This window comes from Euprymna scolopes, chromosome 26, assembly GCF_053919585.1.
Source record: "Euprymna scolopes isolate OS-2025 chromosome 26, ASM5391958v1, whole genome shotgun sequence".
In the NCBI taxonomy this organism is placed as follows: domain Eukaryota; kingdom Metazoa; phylum Mollusca; class Cephalopoda; order Sepiida; family Sepiolidae; genus Euprymna; species Euprymna scolopes.
Genome location: NC_136507.1, coordinates 71,204,572 through 71,227,078, shown reverse-complemented (window position 1 = coordinate 71,227,078; position 22,507 = coordinate 71,204,572). Strand labels below are relative to the sequence as shown.

The window sequence follows — 22,507 nt, the reverse complement described above, 5'->3', positions numbered from 1 at the left end:
GCCACTTTTGGATTTGTGGGCCGGCACCGAGTCCTGCTACCACACCCAAGGTCTGCCAGCGACCACCTGATTGCACCAAGAGATCACCACACTCTTCAACACATCCAGGTACACTTTGATGTTGATTTTCAAGCCGACTTTGAAGATGTGAGGTGACAGAATATGGCCTTCACTTGAAACCACACCAAAGACTATAACCGTGGCCGGAAACTTTGTTGAACTGTGCCGCCTTCAAGCATTGAACTATCCAGATTTGCATTTTGGCAATTGTCCTGTTGTCATAACTTGGATCGGCAGAGAGCATGAGTTATGCAGTGGCACATCTCCAATCTTGCTCATTGAACACTGTGTTACTTTCAGACATGATAGAAGGCTCCTATCGCTCTTGGGATTTGTACACAACTGGCCAACTAGTAGATGGTCGGCAACAAAAAAAAAATCGGTTTTATCAAAGGGAAATGGAATCATATTATCTTTTCTGAGAGCGACAATTTTATCATTCCACCTTGTATTTAATAATTTCTAACAGTTATAGACGTGATTCTGTGGGGGTTTTTTTAGCTAATAATTTCTCATAAATATTCTATAAATAGGCACTTCCATATGTTATTGAAATTTTGTTTGATTTTAATTTTGGAATTGTGGATTAATTGCGGATTTTTGCTGGCTAAAACCAAGATGGCAGTTTAAGAACCTTCCTACGTGGGATCAGATGTCTTTTTTTGTGGGGGAGAGGGTCTTTGCTCTTATCACCTTTAATGTGAGTGCTTCATAAAGTATTATTATCTACTAGTATATAATGGAAATAACTTGTGGCGAAAATTATGGGAATGCAGGCTTACCTCTTAAACGGCCTCGGTGTGCGCTTTGCCGACGCAGCGTGTTGATGCTGAAAAGGGTCCAAGATGGCGCCTGTGGCCTTATATAACAATGCAGTCTCACAAAATCTCATGTGCTCTCGCACACATATGCAAATTTCGAGGACTTTGTCTTTTATAAAAACAGGCCACTGGAGCAGATGAGACAGATGTGAAAACGAGTCTACGGAAAGTACTACCGGACGATGCTGCTGCAGTGAGCTGAGGTTTTGTGTACTCTTTTTTTCTTTGCAACAAAATAACTTTAAGAAATAAATAGAATAATTTATAATTTAAACGCATAATTATTTATTTGATAATGGTAAACTCACATTTCTGTTTGAATCATTTAACAACATTAATAATAATCGGAATATGAATTGTCAACAAGAAAATGGGCGATTTTTACCGATTTCGATGGCAATAAAATATGGGGGGGGTGACACATTCGTTGATCCTTATTCATTCCCGAACAACGTCGAGTCTTCCTGCTAATATCGACTAGTAGGACATTGTGGAAATCCCAGTTGATTACCTACCATCTTCTCTGTGTTCATATACTTGTCAGTTAAATGTTTTTTTAAATAAAAAAAAACTATTGCATTTTTTTTTATTTCTCTATATATTATAACTAGCAGGGCTACCCGGCGTTGCCCAGGGCTAAAGTATAACATATTTCTATCAAAACTTCTATCTCTACCTTTATTTACCTATCTTTTTTCTCCAGCCCCCTCTCTCTCTCTCTCTCTCTCTCTCTCTCTTTCTCTCTCTCTAATCCCCCCTTTTTCCTCCACCAAGCCCATTCCTCTCCAGTAGCACATATACACACAAATACACACAAAAACTATCCTGTTACTTTCGGAATTAGTCTGTAATTTATTTCCAAATTGGTACATGAAAAACTGCTACCTGCCACTCCCCAACGAAACCCGGCTCAGCTGACCCTCAGAGAATCAATAATATCCTCTCAAGTTTGGATACTATTTATCCAGCGTAATGTTGATCAAGAATATACGAACTTTGTGGGTGTTTATTTTGTAGATTTTGACTTTTGGCTGAACATACAAACATACTACATTTTATATAATAGAAATTTTTAGATTTAATTAATTTTAAAATAAATAATTTATTCAACTGTAACACATATATCAAAATAAAAATGTTTTAGAACTGTTTGAGGTTGACAGAATTCTATTTATTATGGTTTATTCGATTTAAGAACATTTCATTTTGAAGTGACTAAAATTATAATTCTTACCATTTTTCAGATGCATGTGAAAAGTGTTAACATACGTACGAACATGAAATAGCTTAGCGTATATAGATTTTTGAAAATGAGCTCGCAAATCACCCCCCCCCAAAAAAAAAATGTTCTTTTTCAAGCAAATAGATGCCAGGTCTCCATTATACAAAGAGCGTTTTTTTTTTTATCGGCTGATTTCCATTACCTACTCCTTCCCCTCTCTATAACCCACATCACTTGACACTGAGGAGATGACAAGTAACAAACAATCATGGATATTGACGTATCGATAAAAACTAAAGAGACAATTAAGGGAGTGCCTTGTCTATGTGCGTATATCCATAGTTACGACGTGTTGAGGGGGGGGTTAGAATACCAATATTTAATGGCAGATTGGGAAGTACCACCTTGAGTTGGACGTAGAGGCAGAGTATTCTCTGAGGATTGCAGCAATATTAATACCTACGTTGGTGAATAAGATGCCTACGATCAGTGTCAGTGATTTGTTGATCTCAAATTCAGACTCAGAGAAAAAACATAACTGAGGCGATCAGTAAGTACGATTCTGAATTCTTTAGATGAGAATTGATTATTCATATTATTTTGATTCTGCAGACTACTGCTCTCATCTTGAGTGTTATTTGCACAATGTTTCGATCAATGTAATCTCCAACCTTCTTCAGGTGTACCTTGCTTATCGAACTCGAGAATCTTTCCGTCAAAATTGGGAATAAGTACCATAATTATCTAATAATCCTCTAGACAACCCTCTCTCCCCCTTTAATATATACACCCTATACAAGATCCCCTAATATGCCTATTGCTAGACGTCGCATCCTTATCTTGTTACCTATCACCTCCCTTCCTCTTTTGATGAGAAGCATTAGGTTTCGAAATGCCTGGTGGCACGATCAATTGATGGAAGTCCTACCAGTGCACTTGAAATTTGCCACATTGAGGGCGTCCTTCCAAAATTTCTAACCTATGGCTTTTGGTTTGTGAAGAAAGATCCATGAATAACTCGTTCTGAACTCCAGAAAACATTAGAAGCATCTGGCACATGTGTATGCAAGAATACAATTAGGACAGTGCCTCAAAAGAAAGGATTCCAATCGCGGAAACCAAGAAAAACTCTTTTGTTAAAGCCGATTCATATCAAGAATCGTTGCCTAGGAACATTTGGAGAAACCTTCAAGTTTTGGGGATAAAATATTTTGGTCGGACGAAACGAAAATTGAGTTATTTGATCTTAATAGTGTAAATCACGTCTGGAGACAGAAGAACTCAGCGTTTGACCTAAAAAATACCACTCTACAGTGAAGTTTGGAGGTGGGAGTATAATGGTTTGAGGTTGTTTCTCTTCACAAAATAGAATAGGAAAATGAATTCTCAAATGTACTGGGTTATACTTGACGATAATCTCTCGAAGTCTGCAAAGGATTTGAACTTGCCTAATGGTTGTATATTCCAGCAGGACAACGACCCCAAGCACACGGCTAAGGCAACTACTGCATGAATTCGGGAGAAGGAAATAGAGATGTTAGGATGATCAAGTCAATCACCTGATCTCAAATCAAATGAAAATCTGTGACGAGAGTTGAAGTTGATGGTACAAAGGAGAGATTTGAGGAATCTGACAGAAACAAATCTGTGAAGAATGTGATAAAATTTCAGGTAACATTTCTAACAATCTTGTAAGAAAGTATCCCAAACGTTTAGAAGCAGTTATGGCTAATAAAGGTCATATTACTAAAAACTAATACTATTTTTTCTTTGTGTGTTGGATACTTTTTTGAACTTTAGATATGACGTTTATATAATTATCTAGTGAATGCGTAATTATATATGATTTTTGATATTTATCATACAAAAATACAATCGAATAGCATTTTGCTATTGTTTTTGGTTTCGTGTAATAAAAATAAATCAACTTTTTGCTTTGTATCGAATATTTATTGCACCCACTATATATATATATATATATATATATATATATATATATATATATATATATATATATATGTATGTATAAGTAGAAGAAGAAGAAGAAGAAGAAGAAGAGAGCTGTAAAGTAGAAATTTACAAAAAGTTTTTACTTTACATCTCTGTTCTTCTTAGTAATTGTAAGCTCTACTATCGTCTGTGAATGTATTGAGCTTTTTCATTTGGTTGGGTTGGTTGGTTGTTTTTGTTTTACAGCATATCAACCTTTTTCGGGTTACTTAATGCCGAATCCAAAGATTTTTTTTAATACAAAATATATGTTGTCTTCACGTCGGTTTCTATTTAACCCATAGTTGGGACCCTAACAGGTACTACCACTCCGGGTCAGAGTGGACCTGGGAGTAATGGTTATTAAAGGGTGGCTCCACACTCCTCAAAGCCACCAAGCTGGGGCCTCACCTCTGGATATAGTTTAAGGTCATATCCAGGACCCCCATTGAGAGACTTTTACCCTCTGCAGGGGGGCAGTCCGCGTATTCTAATGCCCCACCGACAGGGCCCATTTGGTTGGGATTAAGATATAAAAAACTATATTTATATTTGCTTTTGGAATTTGCTTTTTCCTTGATTAGTAAATTCCTCCTCAAGCTTTTCTGCCAGTGTATGTATATATATCGGAACAAGTAGTTAATAAAACATGTTAAAAAACACTTTGAAAAAGAGTTTTAAAAAATTTAATTTTAAAAAGGAAGCACAAAATAAGTATATAGTCTTTAATCCGCGGAGTTTCGAAGAAATACTTTCCTTCTCATCAGACAGTACGATTTAGCAAAACGTGAGATCGGATTTTGCTTGCAAAAGTATTTAATCAAAGGACAAGTAATTCATAGATTTTACTTCATAACAAATAGTGAAGCAGAGGGAATAGGGTGAGGAAAAAGTGAATTCACGTGAATAGATAGTCTGGTGAAGGATAATCCAATAACGGTAAAATCCAAAAATCCAAAATCCCCAAAAGTTGGTTAAATTTCCATTTCCACAAGTAAAATCCAAGGGAATCGCCTAATTAGAAGATGGTTCAAAGTAATCCAAAAGGCAGAAATCCGTGGAATAATTCACAAATGGGTACAAGGAAAAGGGAAGGAGTTCAAATAATATTATTAAAAGAAAGATCAGATGTGCGTAGAAAAAAGAATTTAAATCGACTGTCAAGGCTGGACTGATATATATATATATATATATATATATATATATATATATATATATATATATATATATATATATATATATTAATTTTAGTGATTCAATGAATTTCAAAAATCCCTTATTGGAATGAAGTGTTTGAGTTTCATATCAAAAATTTTTCTTATTCTAAGCAAGACAAATAATACTTTAGGAATTTAATCTCCTTAACCTATAGAGTTTCGATGTCTACCATCTCATCGGAGGAGAAAATTTTAGCAAATATTTATAAAGGTATTTACTCTATTTGCTAAAGTCAGTAAGTATTCTTTGTCTTGCCTAGAATAATAAAAATCTTTGATATGAAATTCAAACACTTCATTTCAATGAGGGTTTTTTGAAATTCATTGAATCACTAAAATTAATTTATTTGCTCTATCTTGCATATCGAGCAATTCTTATTTATTATAGAATATTACTATTAGTAATATTTTGTAATATTTTGTAAATCTTATAATCACAGGTTTCCATACCAACAATATTAAAATTATTATTAATAATAATAATAATAATAATAGTAATAATAAACATAATAGTAATGATGATAATAATAATAATAATAATAATAATAATAATAATAATAATAATAATAAAAACAGAATAAAAATAATATTTATTATCTTTTTAATATAACATATTTAGCCATAAGAGGGGATTAAATAAATTAAATAGGACCAATAATTATAAATAAAAATCTACTAATATTTATGCATATAAAAAGAGTACAATACATATATATATATACACACACATACATACATATACATATATATATACATATACACACACATACACACATATATATATATAAATACATGCACATAAGTAAAGGTGTAACTATACTATTAAGTTGAAAGTTTAAGCTATTTAAGTATAGATATAGAGTCATATTAAATCACAAATTAATACATTCAAGACAAGATTACTAATAACACAGATACAAGTACACTTACATATAAATATATAAATATATTCAGGCAAAAGAAGTAATTAAATCAACGAAATACTCAAAAGTAGCAACACACAGGTAGATAGTACCCAAATTAAAAATAATAAAATACATATGTATATACCCACAGAGAACCAACAGACATACAAATAAGCATATATATATATATAATTTTATGTATACACATACATACAAAAAATACACAAATATATGCACACAGTCATATACTAATATACAACAACGCACACACACATATATATATACGCACACATAAATATGTATAATTTACATAAACTATATATATAGAAATACATAAGAATACAAATAATTTGGCAAGAGTACAGATAGATGCATACACACATAAAAACATACAAGTTTCATTACTGAATTGTATAATTGTTCATAAATTGGTTGACACGCAGATCTTTTTCTTTTTCTTTTTCTATATACTGTCAAATTCTTGCTTTCTCTCTTTCTCTCTTTAACTAGATCTCATCATTCTTTCCTTTCCCTTCTAGTCCTTATTCTCTTTATAATAACCATTTATATCTTTTTTCTTTTCTTCTCCATATTATATATATATATTTTTTTTTTTCTCTCTATTTTCTTTCTCTATTTCTTTCTCTATTCCTTTTTTTTCTCTTCTCAATCACTCTCTCTCCATTATAATCTTTTAACTTTATTTAAATTGCCCCTCCCTCTTTACATCTTATAATTAAAGTTCTGTGTTTTAAGTTTTTTAACTCCAACTTTTAAAGAGTTCCTACCTAAAATAAAAATTCATTATTCATTGAACTTTTGAATAGTCAAGTCGCTGCCTGATGATATCTGTTGTTTGATTGAAACAAATGGCTATTTGTAGCAGCGGGATGTGAGCATGTTTATATAACAATAAACAAGTATTGATATATATATATATATATATATATATATATATATATATTGATATATATATATATTGATATATATATATATTGATATATATATATATTGATATATATACATTGATATATATATATATTGAGATATATATATATATATTGATATATATATATATATATATTGATATATATATATATATTGATATATATATATATTGATATATATATATATATATTGATATATATATTGATATATATATATTGATATATATATATATTGATATATATATATATATATTGATATATATATATATATTGATATATATATATATTGATATAAATATTGATATATATATTGATATATATATATTGATATATATATATATTGATATATATATATATTGATATATATATATATTGATATATATATATATTGATATATATATATATTGATATATATATATATTGATATATATATATATTGATATATATGTATATTGATATATATATTGATATATATATATATATATATATATATATATATATATTGATATATATATATATTGATATATATATATATTGATATATATATATATATATATATATATATATATATATATATATATATTTACATTTAGGAACAAAATAGGTTTAAGTCTACTAAAATTCGTACAAGAATTGTTCGCAAGGCATAGTGATTAAAATACTTGGTGAAATTCAGTTGCAAAAGTTACACATTCTGAATGTTGAAGCATTTTTGACGGAATGAGAGCATGCTATCCCTGTGAATTAAATAAATGGGGTTCCGTTCGAAATTCAAGAGTTTCACAGAAATATTCCCAAGTTTGACAAGATATACATGAAGAAGATCGGAGGTTATATCTACCAAAACGTTCTGAAAATAACACTCAAAATGAGAACAGTAGTCCGAAGAATCCAAATAATAGTAATAATCAGTAAGTATATATTCATTTTGAATTTCAATCAGAGCTCTTTTATATTTGCCTTGTGTCAGACTTGCTTAGTTGGTTACCCAATTAATCTTACAAATCATAATGTAATCTTGATATTCAAATTTGACTCTTTTATTTTGAATTGCGATATTTCAACTGAGCGTCAATAAAAATAAAAACTGTTTTTTTGTTGTTTTTGTTATTTGGAAAACTATGTAAAGGTCTTTTGATTCCTGAGAAATTAATGCTTGGAAGCTCCACTGCACCCCCACCCTACAGATATTTTTAGGGTGGAGATTAAAAGTATAAAGTCAATGAGCTAAAAATGAATGAACACACTTCATACCACACGAAAACAGAACTTGTCCTTTGAACCCTATAACAAATAATATCGATTTTATATAATTGGTTTCTTTCCGATAAGGTTCAATAAATAGTCATTAATTATTATCGGAAATCTTTTTGATAATGATTTGCCAAAAGTGCGTTAGTTCGATACATAATTGCATTACAGCAGATCGACAATGCAGACGGAAAAAGCCGGCACGATTAGCCAATCAACAATTAGCTGTCAACAGACGATGTTTTCGTTAATAAGAAAAAATAAAAATCACCTATCTGGTACTATTCTTGAAAAAAAAATGTTTTCGGTCATAGTTCTTCATGAAAAAGAATTGTTTTTGTTGTTGCAAAAATAACTTATTTTATTGAAACTTTTCTCACAAAAAAAAAACAATTTAAAAAAAACTTCTTTGATATTTTCTATAAAAAAAAAGAAAAATATTTAAAAAAAACTTTCTAATATACTTCTCTTGTAAAAAAATATTTCTTTCATATAATTAAACTTATAGTAAGTTTTATCTTCTTGTCTTAAAGTTTCCTCTTCAGCTTTTTGAATTTATCTTCTGCTAGTGTTCGCATTGGCTTTTTCTAGCAACTTTTCCGGTTGCTTACCGTAAATTGCCGAAAGATTCAAACGCGATCTTGAGTCAAGTTCTTCATCAATACTTTCTTTTTTCTTAAATTTGCAAACGGACCAGTCAGATCCGTATATGACGCATTCTTTATATTAATTGTCATTCCAGTACTTCTTAATTTATTCAAGATGATATCGTTTTCCTTTTTAATTCATTTTCATCAGTAGCTCCTATGTATTTATTGTCTTGGGTATCAGACCATATTTTTTTATATCTTCTCCTAAATCCTGTTTGATGACACTTTGAAAGATGGCGCTTGCTGTTTTTTTTTTTTAATTTTAATTCCATATGACATCCCTTTCCATTTTAATAACCCTATTGGCATATTAGTCGCTGTTGTTCTTTTATTGTCTACTAGCATTTCAGCCTGGCGTTGCCTGGGTTTTTGGAGGTGTATGTTGAGCAAAAAAAAAAAAAAAGTGCTAAGTTTTTTAACTTTGACCCCTATTATGACCTCTTAACATTTATTGTTTTGGGCTCAAATCAAGTTATTAAGTTAGATCCATGTCCAAGGAACCTACATCTAAGATTTCAAGTGTTTAGACCCAAAATTGTTGGAGGAGTTTGGTAGAGTTCTCAAAGGTGAAATCGTTGTACTTTGACCCCTTAACAGCCAAATTTCTGGCCGAAAACCGATCACATAGATTTTCCCAAATATATCAAATTTCGAGTCTGTAGACTAAAAATTGACAGAGTTATTGCGTAGAAAAATGCACACACACACACACGTTCACTTATATATATATATATATATATATATATATATATATATATATATATATATATATATATATAGAGAGAGAGAGAGAGAGAGAGAGAGAGAGAGATTGGTATTTGGTGGTATGCTGTTTTGAAATTTATTTTTGTAAAAACCCTTATTCCTGCCAGGTCATGTAATGTAACTTCAACATTGGACTTCATTTCTAGAGCAATTGCTCCTGATATATCAGAGGCTTTTCATATAATTTGACATAAAATCTAGTTCACAACCCTTTTAGCTATGGAATATCTAGAAATGTCCTCTCAACCATCAAATTCTTTCTCTCTAATAAGTTTATAAAAGTAGTCATTGATGGGCAGAAGACCGAAGCACATAGTATCAACACCAGCGTGCCTGAAAGATCCATGCTGAGCCTAACACTTTTCCTGGTCTTTATCACTTATCATCTCCACTGATAAAGTAAAATATAAAAATTAAAAAAAAAACACAAAATGAAAACTGAGAGCCAATTTGACCGATCAACCACAACAAACATGAGGCGATAATGTTGCCTTAGTCAGTTTTCTATATCATGCTTCATGAATGTTGGATGTTATTGCATGTGTACATATGTAAATACATATGTTTGCAACTATTTGTGTATGGTTCGTTTGTAGTACAATTTTCAATAACAGTTTCAAGCATATACGTAATAATTTCATCCATTTCACTTCGATTGATTTTTTATTTTTCACTTTGAAGTATTTTGACGCTCTTTGAGGAAAAATAATTTTTGTTTAGATGTTTCTAGTTTTAGATTTTCTTTTGTTTTTCTGATTTTAATTATTTTAATACATCTGAAACCAAACGTCTCCTTTCACCATTAACGCTCAGATCCTCACTTTGCCCCAATTGAAATGAACATCTCTCTTTAGAGAAGTCTCCTACATTGACAACCTTCCAGAACTGGCCTTCATTCAAAACCTGAAATGGAATACTTACATCAAAGCCGTTGTTAAGGTAGCTGGAAAAATGGTTGGATCATTCCATTGCACCAAAGGTATCTCACTCCTAACAAATTCTCTACCTAAATAAAAATCAAATACGTCCTAAGGTGACGTACTGTTGCCACATCTGGAGAGGTTTCACAAAGCAAAGTTTCTCGCGTTGAAATAGTACAAAACCTACTTGGAAATCTAGTGGGGATATCTTCTTCGCTTCCCTACAAACTCTTCCTCACAGAATAGACGTTGCAAGTCTCTCTCTACTCTATCGTTATTTTCATGGTATCTGGTCGACTGCACTTCATTCTATGTTTCTGCTGTAAAACATTCACTACCAAAACTCGTCTAGCTACAATCATTGTAAATAATTTCCTTTTCTTCTATGTAGTTAAAACTAAACAGAACTTCTATGAGCAAAGTTTCTTTTCTGTAACTACCCGTCTGTGGTATATAATACCATTAGGTTGCTTCCCAGCTGACTACAACATGGTTGTTTTCGAGTCTAATGTAAATAAATTTTTGTTGAGCTGTTCTTTTAAATAATTAAATTCTGCCCTTTTACAACCATCATTATCACTTTTCACGGTGTTATCTCGCTCTCTGTCCATAGATAAACTCATTAACCCTTATCTCCGAGTGGCTTTTGGGCCATGATAAGAGGTGACTCATTAATAAAAAAGAAGTCTAGGGTTTAAATCCTGATTTATGCCAATTTTATAATCACTATATATATATATATATATATATATATATATATATATATATATATATATATATATATATATATATATAAATGACAAATATCCATATTGCAAATTTCAAGATGTTGCCCATCTTACCATTTATTTCTTTAAGCATGTTAAAATGTTCAGTTTTTGACAGTACCATATTTCATAGCACAGAATCATTCATGTAATTATTGTGTCAGTTTCTTTGTTAGTTAAGCACTTTACGTAAACAGGTCAATCCAATTGTTTATTGTTAATTGTAAATATTTATTCTAACATTATATTGCTGAACTAAATTCTAATTACGTTATTATAAACTATGTAAATATTTTATGTCGACTTTAAAATATTTGACTTATCGGTAAATTCCAAATCTCGTTTTTTTTTTTTTTTCAAATATTTATCTCCTAACCTTTTCTTGCTATTGAAATATAAAATATTTCAATAACATTGCACATTAGTTCGATTGTCCATTGATACCTGCAGTTTCATGGAAACACTAGAAATCCAGCCTGCAGGACCCGAATATACAACACAAGAAGGTTCTGTTCTATTAATTTTCGTAACTTTGCTACACCTAATGACAACAATTCGTAATTTTTGTGCCTCATATTAAGAAAAGTTAACATTTTTTTAAATTTTAAACTCGTTTCATTTTTTTTAATGTTCCACTTTTTCCTCATTTTTATTTTATTTATTAATTTGGTAGAATTTATGTTAATACATCGTTTCCAAGAAGTCTGGTTCATTTTACACAACGTGACAATGATAAGTATTACTCCAAATTTGTATTATTATTATTATTATTATTATTATTATTATTATTATTATTATTAACAACAACAACAACAACAACAACAACAACAACAACAACAACAACAACATTAACTCCAAGCACCCTAAAATTTGTGATGTTATAAAATGTTCTTTCATAAATTTGGCATTCAAATGCGTCCACAGAAACTTTTCGGTTACAAGTGTAACCTCACAAACCCTAACCCTAGCCCTAACCTCACAAACCCTAACCTCACTGCTGGTGTCAATTTGCATATCTAAATTGACGTTTTTAATTTTAAATTGTAGTATAATGTTCTTTTTTCTAACCCTAACCCATACCTGTCCTTTTTTTTTGTATTCAATTTTCTCCATATTTTATTTATTTTTTTTTATCGGAAAAACTTCCATAGTGATTTTGTTCTCTTCAATTCTTTCAACGTTTTTTTTTTTTTTCATTTAACTAGCATTTCAGCCCGGCGTTGCCCGGGTGTTTCGAGGTGTATGTTAAGCAAAAAAAAAAAAAAAAACCCAAAAAAACGGTCATTTTTTTTAACTTTGACCCCTATTATGACCCATCAACATTTATTGTTTTGGGCTCAAATCAAGTTATTAAGTTAGCTCCATGTCCAAGGAGCCTATATCTAAGATTTCAAGTGTTTAGACCCAAAATTGTCGGAGGAGTTTAGTAGAGTTCTCAAAAGTTAAATCGTTAAACTTTGACCCCTTAACAGCCAAATTTCTGGCCGAAAACCGATCACATCGATTTTTCCAAATCTCAGTATCCTGTATATCAAATTTCGAATCTGTAGACTTTAAATTGACAGAGTTATTGTGTATGGAATGTACACACACACACACACACACACACACACACACACACACACACACACGCACACTTTTATAGATATATAGATAGATAGATAGATTTGCATACTGCTTCAAAATGAGGACGAGAAAGGAGAATAGAAAGTGGGTTTACTTTTAACAGTCTCATAAGTCTCGCTTCCCCCCTTTTTTTTTAAATTTCATTTTCATCCCAAACAAGACAGTGCCACTTTGAAATAAGAGGCTGCTATCGTGTTACATTGTGGGGCTCTAAAAAGGGTCCCGTTGTGTAATGTGTATGTGAATATATTCCCTGACGACGTACATAGTGAATAGTTGGGGTTTTATATTTTATCTGTATATTCATGTACGTGTAATTGCGTGTATGTATATACGTCATATCATTGAGTTGATCGTCTAGTGTGTATACTTTAACATTTATGCAACAGTTCTAACAGGAAACGATTGACGTGGACGTATCAAAACAGTTATAGACAAAAACAACACATACCTGAATTATGTACGAACATTTCTTTTCATGATCTGCCGCCATTTCCAGAGATTACACGTTTTTACATCTTGGCTGTCTGAAATGACGCCGCCTCCTGCGTCCCGCAGACCAACTCTTGAGTCGTCCGTTCCCTCTAATGTCCAACTAGCAACTGCCTAGAATCTCCCCAAATCTACATTTCATCACGTGTTATTACGTGTCTCAGACCAACAGCTGATGTCCCTAATCTAGTTATTTGTTTATGCAAACCAAAATCGTGTTAAGATCTATTTTCTATTTTCACATTCCTTTTGCGATATTATTATATTATATATGTCAATCATTTTTTCTCAATTTAATTGTTTATTTTTCTAATCATAATAATTAATCCAGGGACCCGCCATCACTCGAATCAATTATTATTATTATTATTATTATTATTATTATTATTATTATTATTATTATTATTATTATTAATAATAATAATAATAATGATAATAATAATAATGTTTTGACCCTTGGCCCTGCTTGCCAAAGTTAACACAGATACTATGCTATGATCACAGCCCAAAGTGTCACAACATTACAATCGGGGACATGAGTTGCAGGGATATTATGAAGGGAGATGAGCAGCAAGATGTCTGTTCACATTACACTTGAACTTCGGCATGTCAGTACAGTTGGGAAAGCATAATCCCGGAAAGGAATTCCAAAGTCTAGCAGTTCTGGGGAAGAAGCTATTGGAGTAGAAGAATTTCTTACACCTAGGGATCTCTACTGTGAAGGGGCAGGATTTAGCTGCTTGTCAGGTTTTTCGGGAGTATTTACATCGAGGGAGTACAAGGGCTTGTAGTTCGTCAGAGCATTCACCATTAAAATACTTGTAGAACAGGCAGAGAGATGCAACATTTCATTGATGGGACAGAGGCTGAAGCCTAGATGACAGTTCATGACCTATCAGGTTGACGACTCTCTTTTGAACCTTGTCCAGGAGTGAGAAACTAGTAGCAGGTGCACCAGCCTAAATGTGAAAGCAATACTCCATACATGGGTGAATGACCTTTTAGAGATACAGGATACTTTTAAGCATAAATAGCTTTCTAGCACGGTAGAGGGAGCCCACCTTCTTCGCAGCGGCCTTGGAAATGTTCTCAATGTATCCGTTCCAACTCATGTTCCCTGTGAACGTTAGGCCAAGAAGTTTAAAAGAAGTACTTTCAGGTAATGTGTCTTTGGCTATAGCTATTGGTGGTAGAAAAGGTTTCTTGTAATTATTGAAGGAAACAAGCTTAGTCTTGGCAGCATTGAATGTGACCATTCATTTTTGTTCCCATTCCACTACAGATTGAAGGTCTTCCTTCCTTTGTTTTATCTTTTAGTCCTCACATTCCATGAGCGACGGTTCTGACAAAGGGGAAAGAATTGCTTTTCTAGGTCGGAATCTATCCATCTAACACAACATTGGCTAGTTTTTTGTGTTTATTTTTTTTTACTTTTAAGTGATATTTTTTAGCCCTTTACACCAAGTGGCATCATGCCTTGTCTGGGGCGATTTCCATTAAAGAAAGGATGTTTTTTTATAAACAATTGGCACAAGTTTATCCAAATGTTGGGTATTTTTTCCTTTTTTATTTCATGGAACCTTCTCACGAAACAATTTCCCCGGTGACCTGAAATAATTAATTTACCCGAAAGTAAGACAAGACCATCATATGTAATGGATATTGTTTAATTCATCAATTTCCCTTGTGACATAATAAATCGATTCAATAGATCACCTCGCATTATTTCATTTAACCTACTCTCCCATCTATTGGCTATTAAACAAGGATCGATATTCTTCAGATGTGTCTAGTTAATGAAAATGCTACTTCAAATATCAGACTGACAGACCAACAAAAAATTCTATTTCAAACTTAACCATGACAGACCAACGAAATTTTATTTAAAACTTAACCACAGCAGACTAATGGAAATAGTATTTCAAATTTAACTGTGACAGACCAATAAAACTGTTACTGAAAATCTAACCATGACAGACGAACAAAATATTAATTCAAACTTGACTATGACAGACCAACGAAAATATTATTTCAAACCTAACTACAAGAGACCAACTAAAATGCTATTTCAAACTTAACTATGACAGTCCAAAAAAAAAATAATATTATTACAAACGTAAGCATGACGGGCAAACCAATAGACAAAGCTTCTTATAGCAATATGAAGTTTTATTAGAAATTGAAAACTATCGTTTTAAGTCGCAAGTATCGATTCATAATCAGATAAACATGGATCTTCCTTTGATCTAATCCTCTCCGAAAATCAATGATGCTTCAATCCATCTCCGACTCAGCAAACCTGTTGTCTTATATTATTACGATAACAGATGGACACAGCGTTGCCCGGGTATTACGTCCAAAACACACCGCTGGATCACCGAAGTTAAGCAACGTTGAGCCTGGTCAGTACTAAATGAGTGACCATTTGGTACTTCCAGGTGCTGTATGTGCTCTCTGCTTATCTCGGCATTGTTTCCAGTCGTCCTGGTCTTCTCCTTGCCACGAGACCCAAACAGTGTCGATTCAGGAGAGGTGTGGTTAGGGATGGCGCGACCATTGCCTCACAATTACACGCGCAACTACCCCATACAGGGGTATTCTTTGTCTTTCTAGACTGAACGGAGGTATCGATCGATCGACGTCCAAGACTGAAAGTTTTTTTGTTAGACGTATGAATGTCTCATATTTATTAAAATACAGTAACTAATAAATTGTATTCATTAAAAATTTAATTTTGAAATTCATAAAAATATTATTTACTAGCGGGGGAGGTGTTTGCCTGGTCGTAAAATACGCTTAAATATATTTTAATTCATGCAAATTTCGTATTTATTATTACAGAATCAATTATCTATGGAATATTATAGTGTACCTAATATATAGTACTGATTTCAAAAGATTAAAAAAAAATGAATTGAGTGCTATCAACTAGAATTGAAATCAAAACATATAGCATTCCAGTCACGTTCTTTACCATTTGAGCTATTGACAGATAGATAAGAAAGCTTAAAAGCTTAAACCACTTCAAGCTATGAAGGAATTAGCGCATGCGCAAAAGTAAAAGAAATATGTCAGCTAGTTGAAATAAACATTTTTCATTTAAACTTGCTGACATATTTCTGTATGCGTTATTCATCCATCTATGTAGTGCTATTCATCCATCCAAACAAAGATTTTACTTATTATTAACCATCCTTTGTGTATGATTACTATTTCCAGCTAATTTCAGTGTCATGTGACCAGTAGTTAAAGAGTTTATCTGTTAAATATTTTCACTCAAACACATGCATACACACACATATATATCTACAGTTTTATTTATATAGATTATTAGTATTTTTATTTTCACAAAAGATCTAGTTTTAGTGGCATTTTTTATTTCCTGTGAAGGCATGAGTCAGTCTGTCCCTTCAATGCTTACTTGACTGCCAACTGATATTTGGTAATCGGCTATTTTTGTAGATAAAACAAAAAGAAAGAAGGTCAAGAATAAATTAACATTCCTTTTTTCCTCTTCTGCTGTTATTTTGTATTCTTCTTCCCCCTCCTTCTTCTTTTTCTTCTTCTCTTTTCTTCTCCCCCCTTCTTCTACTTCTATCTTCTTCTTCCCCCTCCTTCCATATCTTCTCTTTTCTTCTGCCTTCTTCTTCCCCTCCTTCTTTTTCTCCCCCCTTCTTCTTCTACTTCTTCTGTTTTCTTCTTTCCCTCCTTCTACTTCTTCTCTTTTCTTCTGCCTTCTTCTTCCCCTCCTTCTTTTTCTCCCCCCTTCTTCTTCTACTTCTTCTGTTTTCCTCTTCCCCTCCTTCTACTTCATCTCTTTTCTTCTGTTTTCTTCTTCCCTCTCATTCTCTCTTTTCTTCTTCTCACTTGTACTTTGTGAACTTTCATATTTGCTTCTGTTTTCTTTTTCGTGGAATTTATAAACAAACATAAATGATGCTGATGATCATCATTAAGGCGGAGGTCGAGGGAGGTGGAAGTGGTTGAACAGGTGGTGCTGTTATTGATTATGGTTAAGGTGATGTTTATCGTGGTGGTGGTGGTGGTGGTAGGAGGAATATCCTAATTATTACCTGATGATATAACGCCATGCTGCTTCAAATGTTTTACTTACAAATTATATAAATACAGCAGATTTGTAAAAATAAGTGTTTCTTTTTCGGAGACAAGAACAAAGGACGCAGGTAAGAAAAAGATTTTTCTGATAACATGAATAGGTTAGCCTTATTAATCTGGAAAAAAAAAACTAGATCCATTATCCGGAACATTTCTTGCTGTCTTATTTAGGGGAGGTGGTGTTTGATTAACACTGCTGGGGAGCATGATTTAATGTACTGTTTTGTTTTTAAATCCCTGAAACAGTGTTTCATGGTAAACAACTGATTATCCCTGAAAACGCAGGACTAGTGTTAGTTCGAGAAAGAAGGTTTCTTCAGCAATTGCAGGAGATTAAATGACTTACTGGCAAAATAATTTTCCAACGAAAGACTAAAAATGAAATTTTGATAATTATTTTTAATATAGTTTTTAAGATTAAAGAACTTCCAAGACTAATATAATATATATATATATATATATATATATATATATATATATATATATATATATATATATATATATATATATATATATATATATAAGAGAAAGAAAATTAAAACTCTAAGTTGAACTTTACAATCAAAATATATTGTTCGACTGAATACAAACAATTTACAAAGTCCTTATTCCGCGGAGTTTCAAAGAATGCTATTCTTACTATTCTTCTCATCAGAGGACATAAAGAAATCAGCAAATTATATTTGTAGCAATGCTAGAATTTGCTAGTTAAGGCATTAATTGAAACCGCAATTTATTTTAGTTATAAATTGCCAAATAAAAAAAATGAAAAAATATTGGATATGTAAAAAACTAATATAAAAACAAACCGCGCATAATATTTCAGCTTGAATGAAACTCCTCTAGAGTTGATCCAAAATGAAAAATAGTTCTTTAGATAGAATGTATTCCAATAATATTGGAATGTATTCCATATATATATATATATATATATATATATATATATATATATATATATATATATATATATATATATACTAGCATAGGTACCCAGCGTTGCCCGGATCGACATGAAGTTCCATTTGGAACACACCTGCTATATTAAGGATATTAATCATTTTCATCGTGAGCAACGTCGATACCCCCAAAACAATTTCAAAAATAAAAGAACGGATATAAACATGTAAACATAATCGCTCAAAAAAGAGAAGTACATGATACTCTCTACACCAGATATTTCGGGAGAAAGGATACAAAGAGAAGCTATTCTCCAGATATTGAGCACTTTTTGTTGCCCATGTGTTGGACCCCCCCCCTAAAAATTAAAAAAAAAAATAAATGAATCAAAACAACTTTTGTTTCAATAAAAATAGCAGCGAATGTCAGAGCGACTTACAAAAAAAAATAAAATAAAACAAAAATAAATAAGCCACGTAGGGAGAATCGAAACTGAAACGCGAAAGAAGGTAATTTGCAAAAAATGTTTTTTATCCACTGTACTACGACGACTGATCATCTCATACGTGGAAAAAATATTTATAAACAATAACGCGTACGTGACACTTAAGTGAAGTTTAAGAAAAAAAAATAGAATTCCTTTCAATGACTAAAAATCACACGAATTAAATCCTTTCAGTTTATTTGTAAGTGTTTTTTTTTTTTAATATTCAATAAGCAAACAAGCAAAACATTTTTCTGTCTACACAGAATTATTTTTTCACGCTAGAAACTTGGTAAATTATTTGGTGAAGAGTTTTTGTTTCTTTTATGTTCAGAAGTTTACCGGGGAAATAACTCCGTTTCTAAAAAAAAAATCGATGTCGGAAATAATAATTCCAAAAAATTAAATAAATTAAATATATTATCAATATGATTGCTATTTAAAGTTGATTACATAACAATCTTAAATAGAATACTTAAAATAATTTTCTCGCTAGAAATATTAACAAACATTCAGCTATTTAGTAAAAAGGTGATGTCTTAATTGTATATTTTGCAAGAATCATACTATACATAGAAATAAATGAAACAATAAAGTAATGGACCTTCTGTATATATTAATCAAACTGTGAACAAACAAATAAACAGACAGACAGGAATACGAATTTATATATATATATATATATATATATATATATATATATATATATATATATATATATATCGCGCATAAGCCTGACGAATCCTATAATGGATGAGACGCCGAATATTCAGTGTAGCTTAATCGCCATATATATTTTATAACTTACTATATATATATATATATTCACCCTCGGATGGTCATCATCAGGTGAAACGGAGGGCACGCTCAAGTGCTTTTGTGTATTTTAATGATTTTAAATGATTTTAGTCGTCTTTTAATCATCTTTTAATCGTCATTTCATTTCATCTCGCTGTTTTCATTTTTCAATTTCATTTTTTATTTTTTACCACTCGCCTGATGATGACCAATGGAGGTCGAAAACGTTCGCAATTATGGGAAATTTCTTTTTTTCACTCGAGAAAAAACGTTCGGAAAATGGTCCGACAACGAGAAAAGGAGGATTACAAGAAAAACAAGCAAGAGTTATCTGTGCTATTTAATGAAACGTGCATAAAAGAAAAAATGCTGCCTATATATATATATATATATATATATATATATATATATATATATATATATATATATAGCTAATAAAGAAGGAAAATTAAGGTATAAAAACTATATAATAATATATATAGATTTATTCATTTATTTCATAAGAGTATACATCATGAGGAGTATTGAGTAAATGGGAACTCTTTATACCATGGTGTTTCGAAGCCTAATGCTTCTCATCAGAAGAGTAGAGAAGATTCTAGGTAGCATAAGGATGTGACATCTAGCGATAGCTACATTAGGAGTGAAATAAATTATTCAGGCTGTTTCGGGAAACTATATTGATCTCTGTGATAAAGCAGGAGAGTAGTTTGTAATATATAATGCAAGTAGGTATATATTATAACTGTCATAGTGGGTTTAGTGTTTGTTGACAGTATGTGTGCTTAAACTCTCGGGGGAAATATAAGGTAAGTCACTTGAAAGATGTTTCTATTTAAACATATGTGTAGATGTGCTGTAGCTATGGGAGTTACGTGAGATAGGGAGTTTATGTCGGTATAATTTTTAGAAGAGCTATCTGAGGTGCTATCAGTACTTAAAAATTATTTTTTTTAATCCTTGCATAACTATTACTTAAATTACAATATCGCAAGAAAAACAAAATTATATAATATATCATATTTCTCATTTTATTTTCAATTGGTTTACGTTATAAATATCATAGTTTTTGAATAACTCCTTTTTATTTACAAATTATTTATTTTATCAATAGCACATAACCCAAGTTGGTTTTCGTTTTTTGTGCTACCCCCACCCCACACATGCACACGCATAGGGAAGGCCAGGGCCTTTAAGGTAAGAAATTCGGCGCTCCTACACTATTGAGACGAAATTTCGGAAATCATAATACTGAATTTCACATGAAAACAATGGTATCTATCTATTCATCGTATTTTAAAGATGATTATATCCAAAAATTAGGAAAATCGATAAGGTAGAAAATTAAAGAAAATAAAAAACAGAAGTTGATGAAAACGATTGTAATACACAGGAGAGTTCAAACGGGAGGTAATTTTCCGTTTTGATTCAAACAAGATGCCGGCGATTTTTCACCTGCTAACACGATTAAAGTTGTTTTGTTTAATATTCAGTAATATTCAGGTAATTTCGGCTGCATAATTTGGAAGCTACTATTGATAATTAATGTGAGGAGAATTATACGGGTTGCAGTATACAAATATTTTAATTGGGTAAGATACATGATAAAAAGCTGGTAGAATAGCGGGATAAATATTGCGTAGCGAAATGTACACACACAGACACACAGACACACAGACACACAGACACGTCCACTTTTATATATACTAGCATTTCAGCCCGGCATTGCTCGGGTGTTTGGAGGTGCATGTTGAGAAAAAAAAAGCTGTCCATTTCTTAAAACTTTGACCCCTATTATGACCCCTTAACATTTATTGTTTTGGGCTCAAATAAATTTATTAAGTTAGATCCATGTCCAAGGAACCGATATCTAAAATTTCAAATGTTTAGACCCGAAATTGTCGGAGGAGTTTGGTAGAGTTCTCAAAGGTCAAATCGTTGAATTTTGACCCCTTAACAGCAAAATTTCTGGCCGAAAACCGATCACATAGATTTTCCCAAATCTCAGTACTCTGTATATCAAATTTCGAGTCTGTAGACTTAAACTTGACAGTTATTGCGTAGGGAAATGTACACAGACACACACACAGACACACACACACACGTTCACTTTTATATATATACTAGCATTTCAGCTCGGCGTTGCTCGAGTATTTTGAGGTTAATGTTGAGCAAAAAAAAAAAAAAAGAAGCGGTCAATTTTTTAAACTTTGACCCCTTAATAGCAAAATTTCTGGCCAAAGCCGGATCAAAAATATTTTCCCAAATCTCAGTACCCTGCATATCAAATTTCGAGTCTGTTGACTGACAATTGGCAGAGTTATTGCGTAGGAAAATGTACACACACAGATACACATAGAGACACACAGACACGCTCACTTTTATAGATATACTAGCATGGGCGCCCGGCGTTGCCCGGGTATTTGGATGTGTATGTTGAGCAAAACAAAAACAAAAAAGTGGTAGTAGGAAGGCAGGCTCGAACCCATACCGCGAAGGAGGAAAAGAATGGGGTAAAACTTATCGTTTATGCTGTTACGATCACCGCCAAAGTGGAAGCGACATTTTTTTTAAAATTAC

At 31.9% G+C, this 22,507-nt stretch overlaps 2 protein-coding genes across 5 annotated transcripts in view; one reads left to right on the top strand and one right to left on the bottom strand.

Annotated features, from left to right (window-relative positions):
* Window positions 1-13,723, bottom strand: part of LOC145248165 (uncharacterized) — a 132,738-nt gene extending 119,015 nt beyond the window's left edge. The window contains exon 1 of the mRNA XM_080110004.1: window positions 13,592-13,723. Coding sequence (XP_079966130.1) covers window positions 13,592-13,610 — 19 coding nt within the window. The 5' untranslated portion in view covers window positions 13,611-13,723. The remainder of the gene's footprint in view (window positions 1-13,591) is intronic.
* The window catches only part of LOC145248160 (anoctamin-8-like), a 282,493-nt gene that overhangs the window by 3,607 nt on the left and 256,379 nt on the right, over window positions 1-22,507 (top strand). The gene's annotated exons all lie outside the window — the stretch shown is intronic.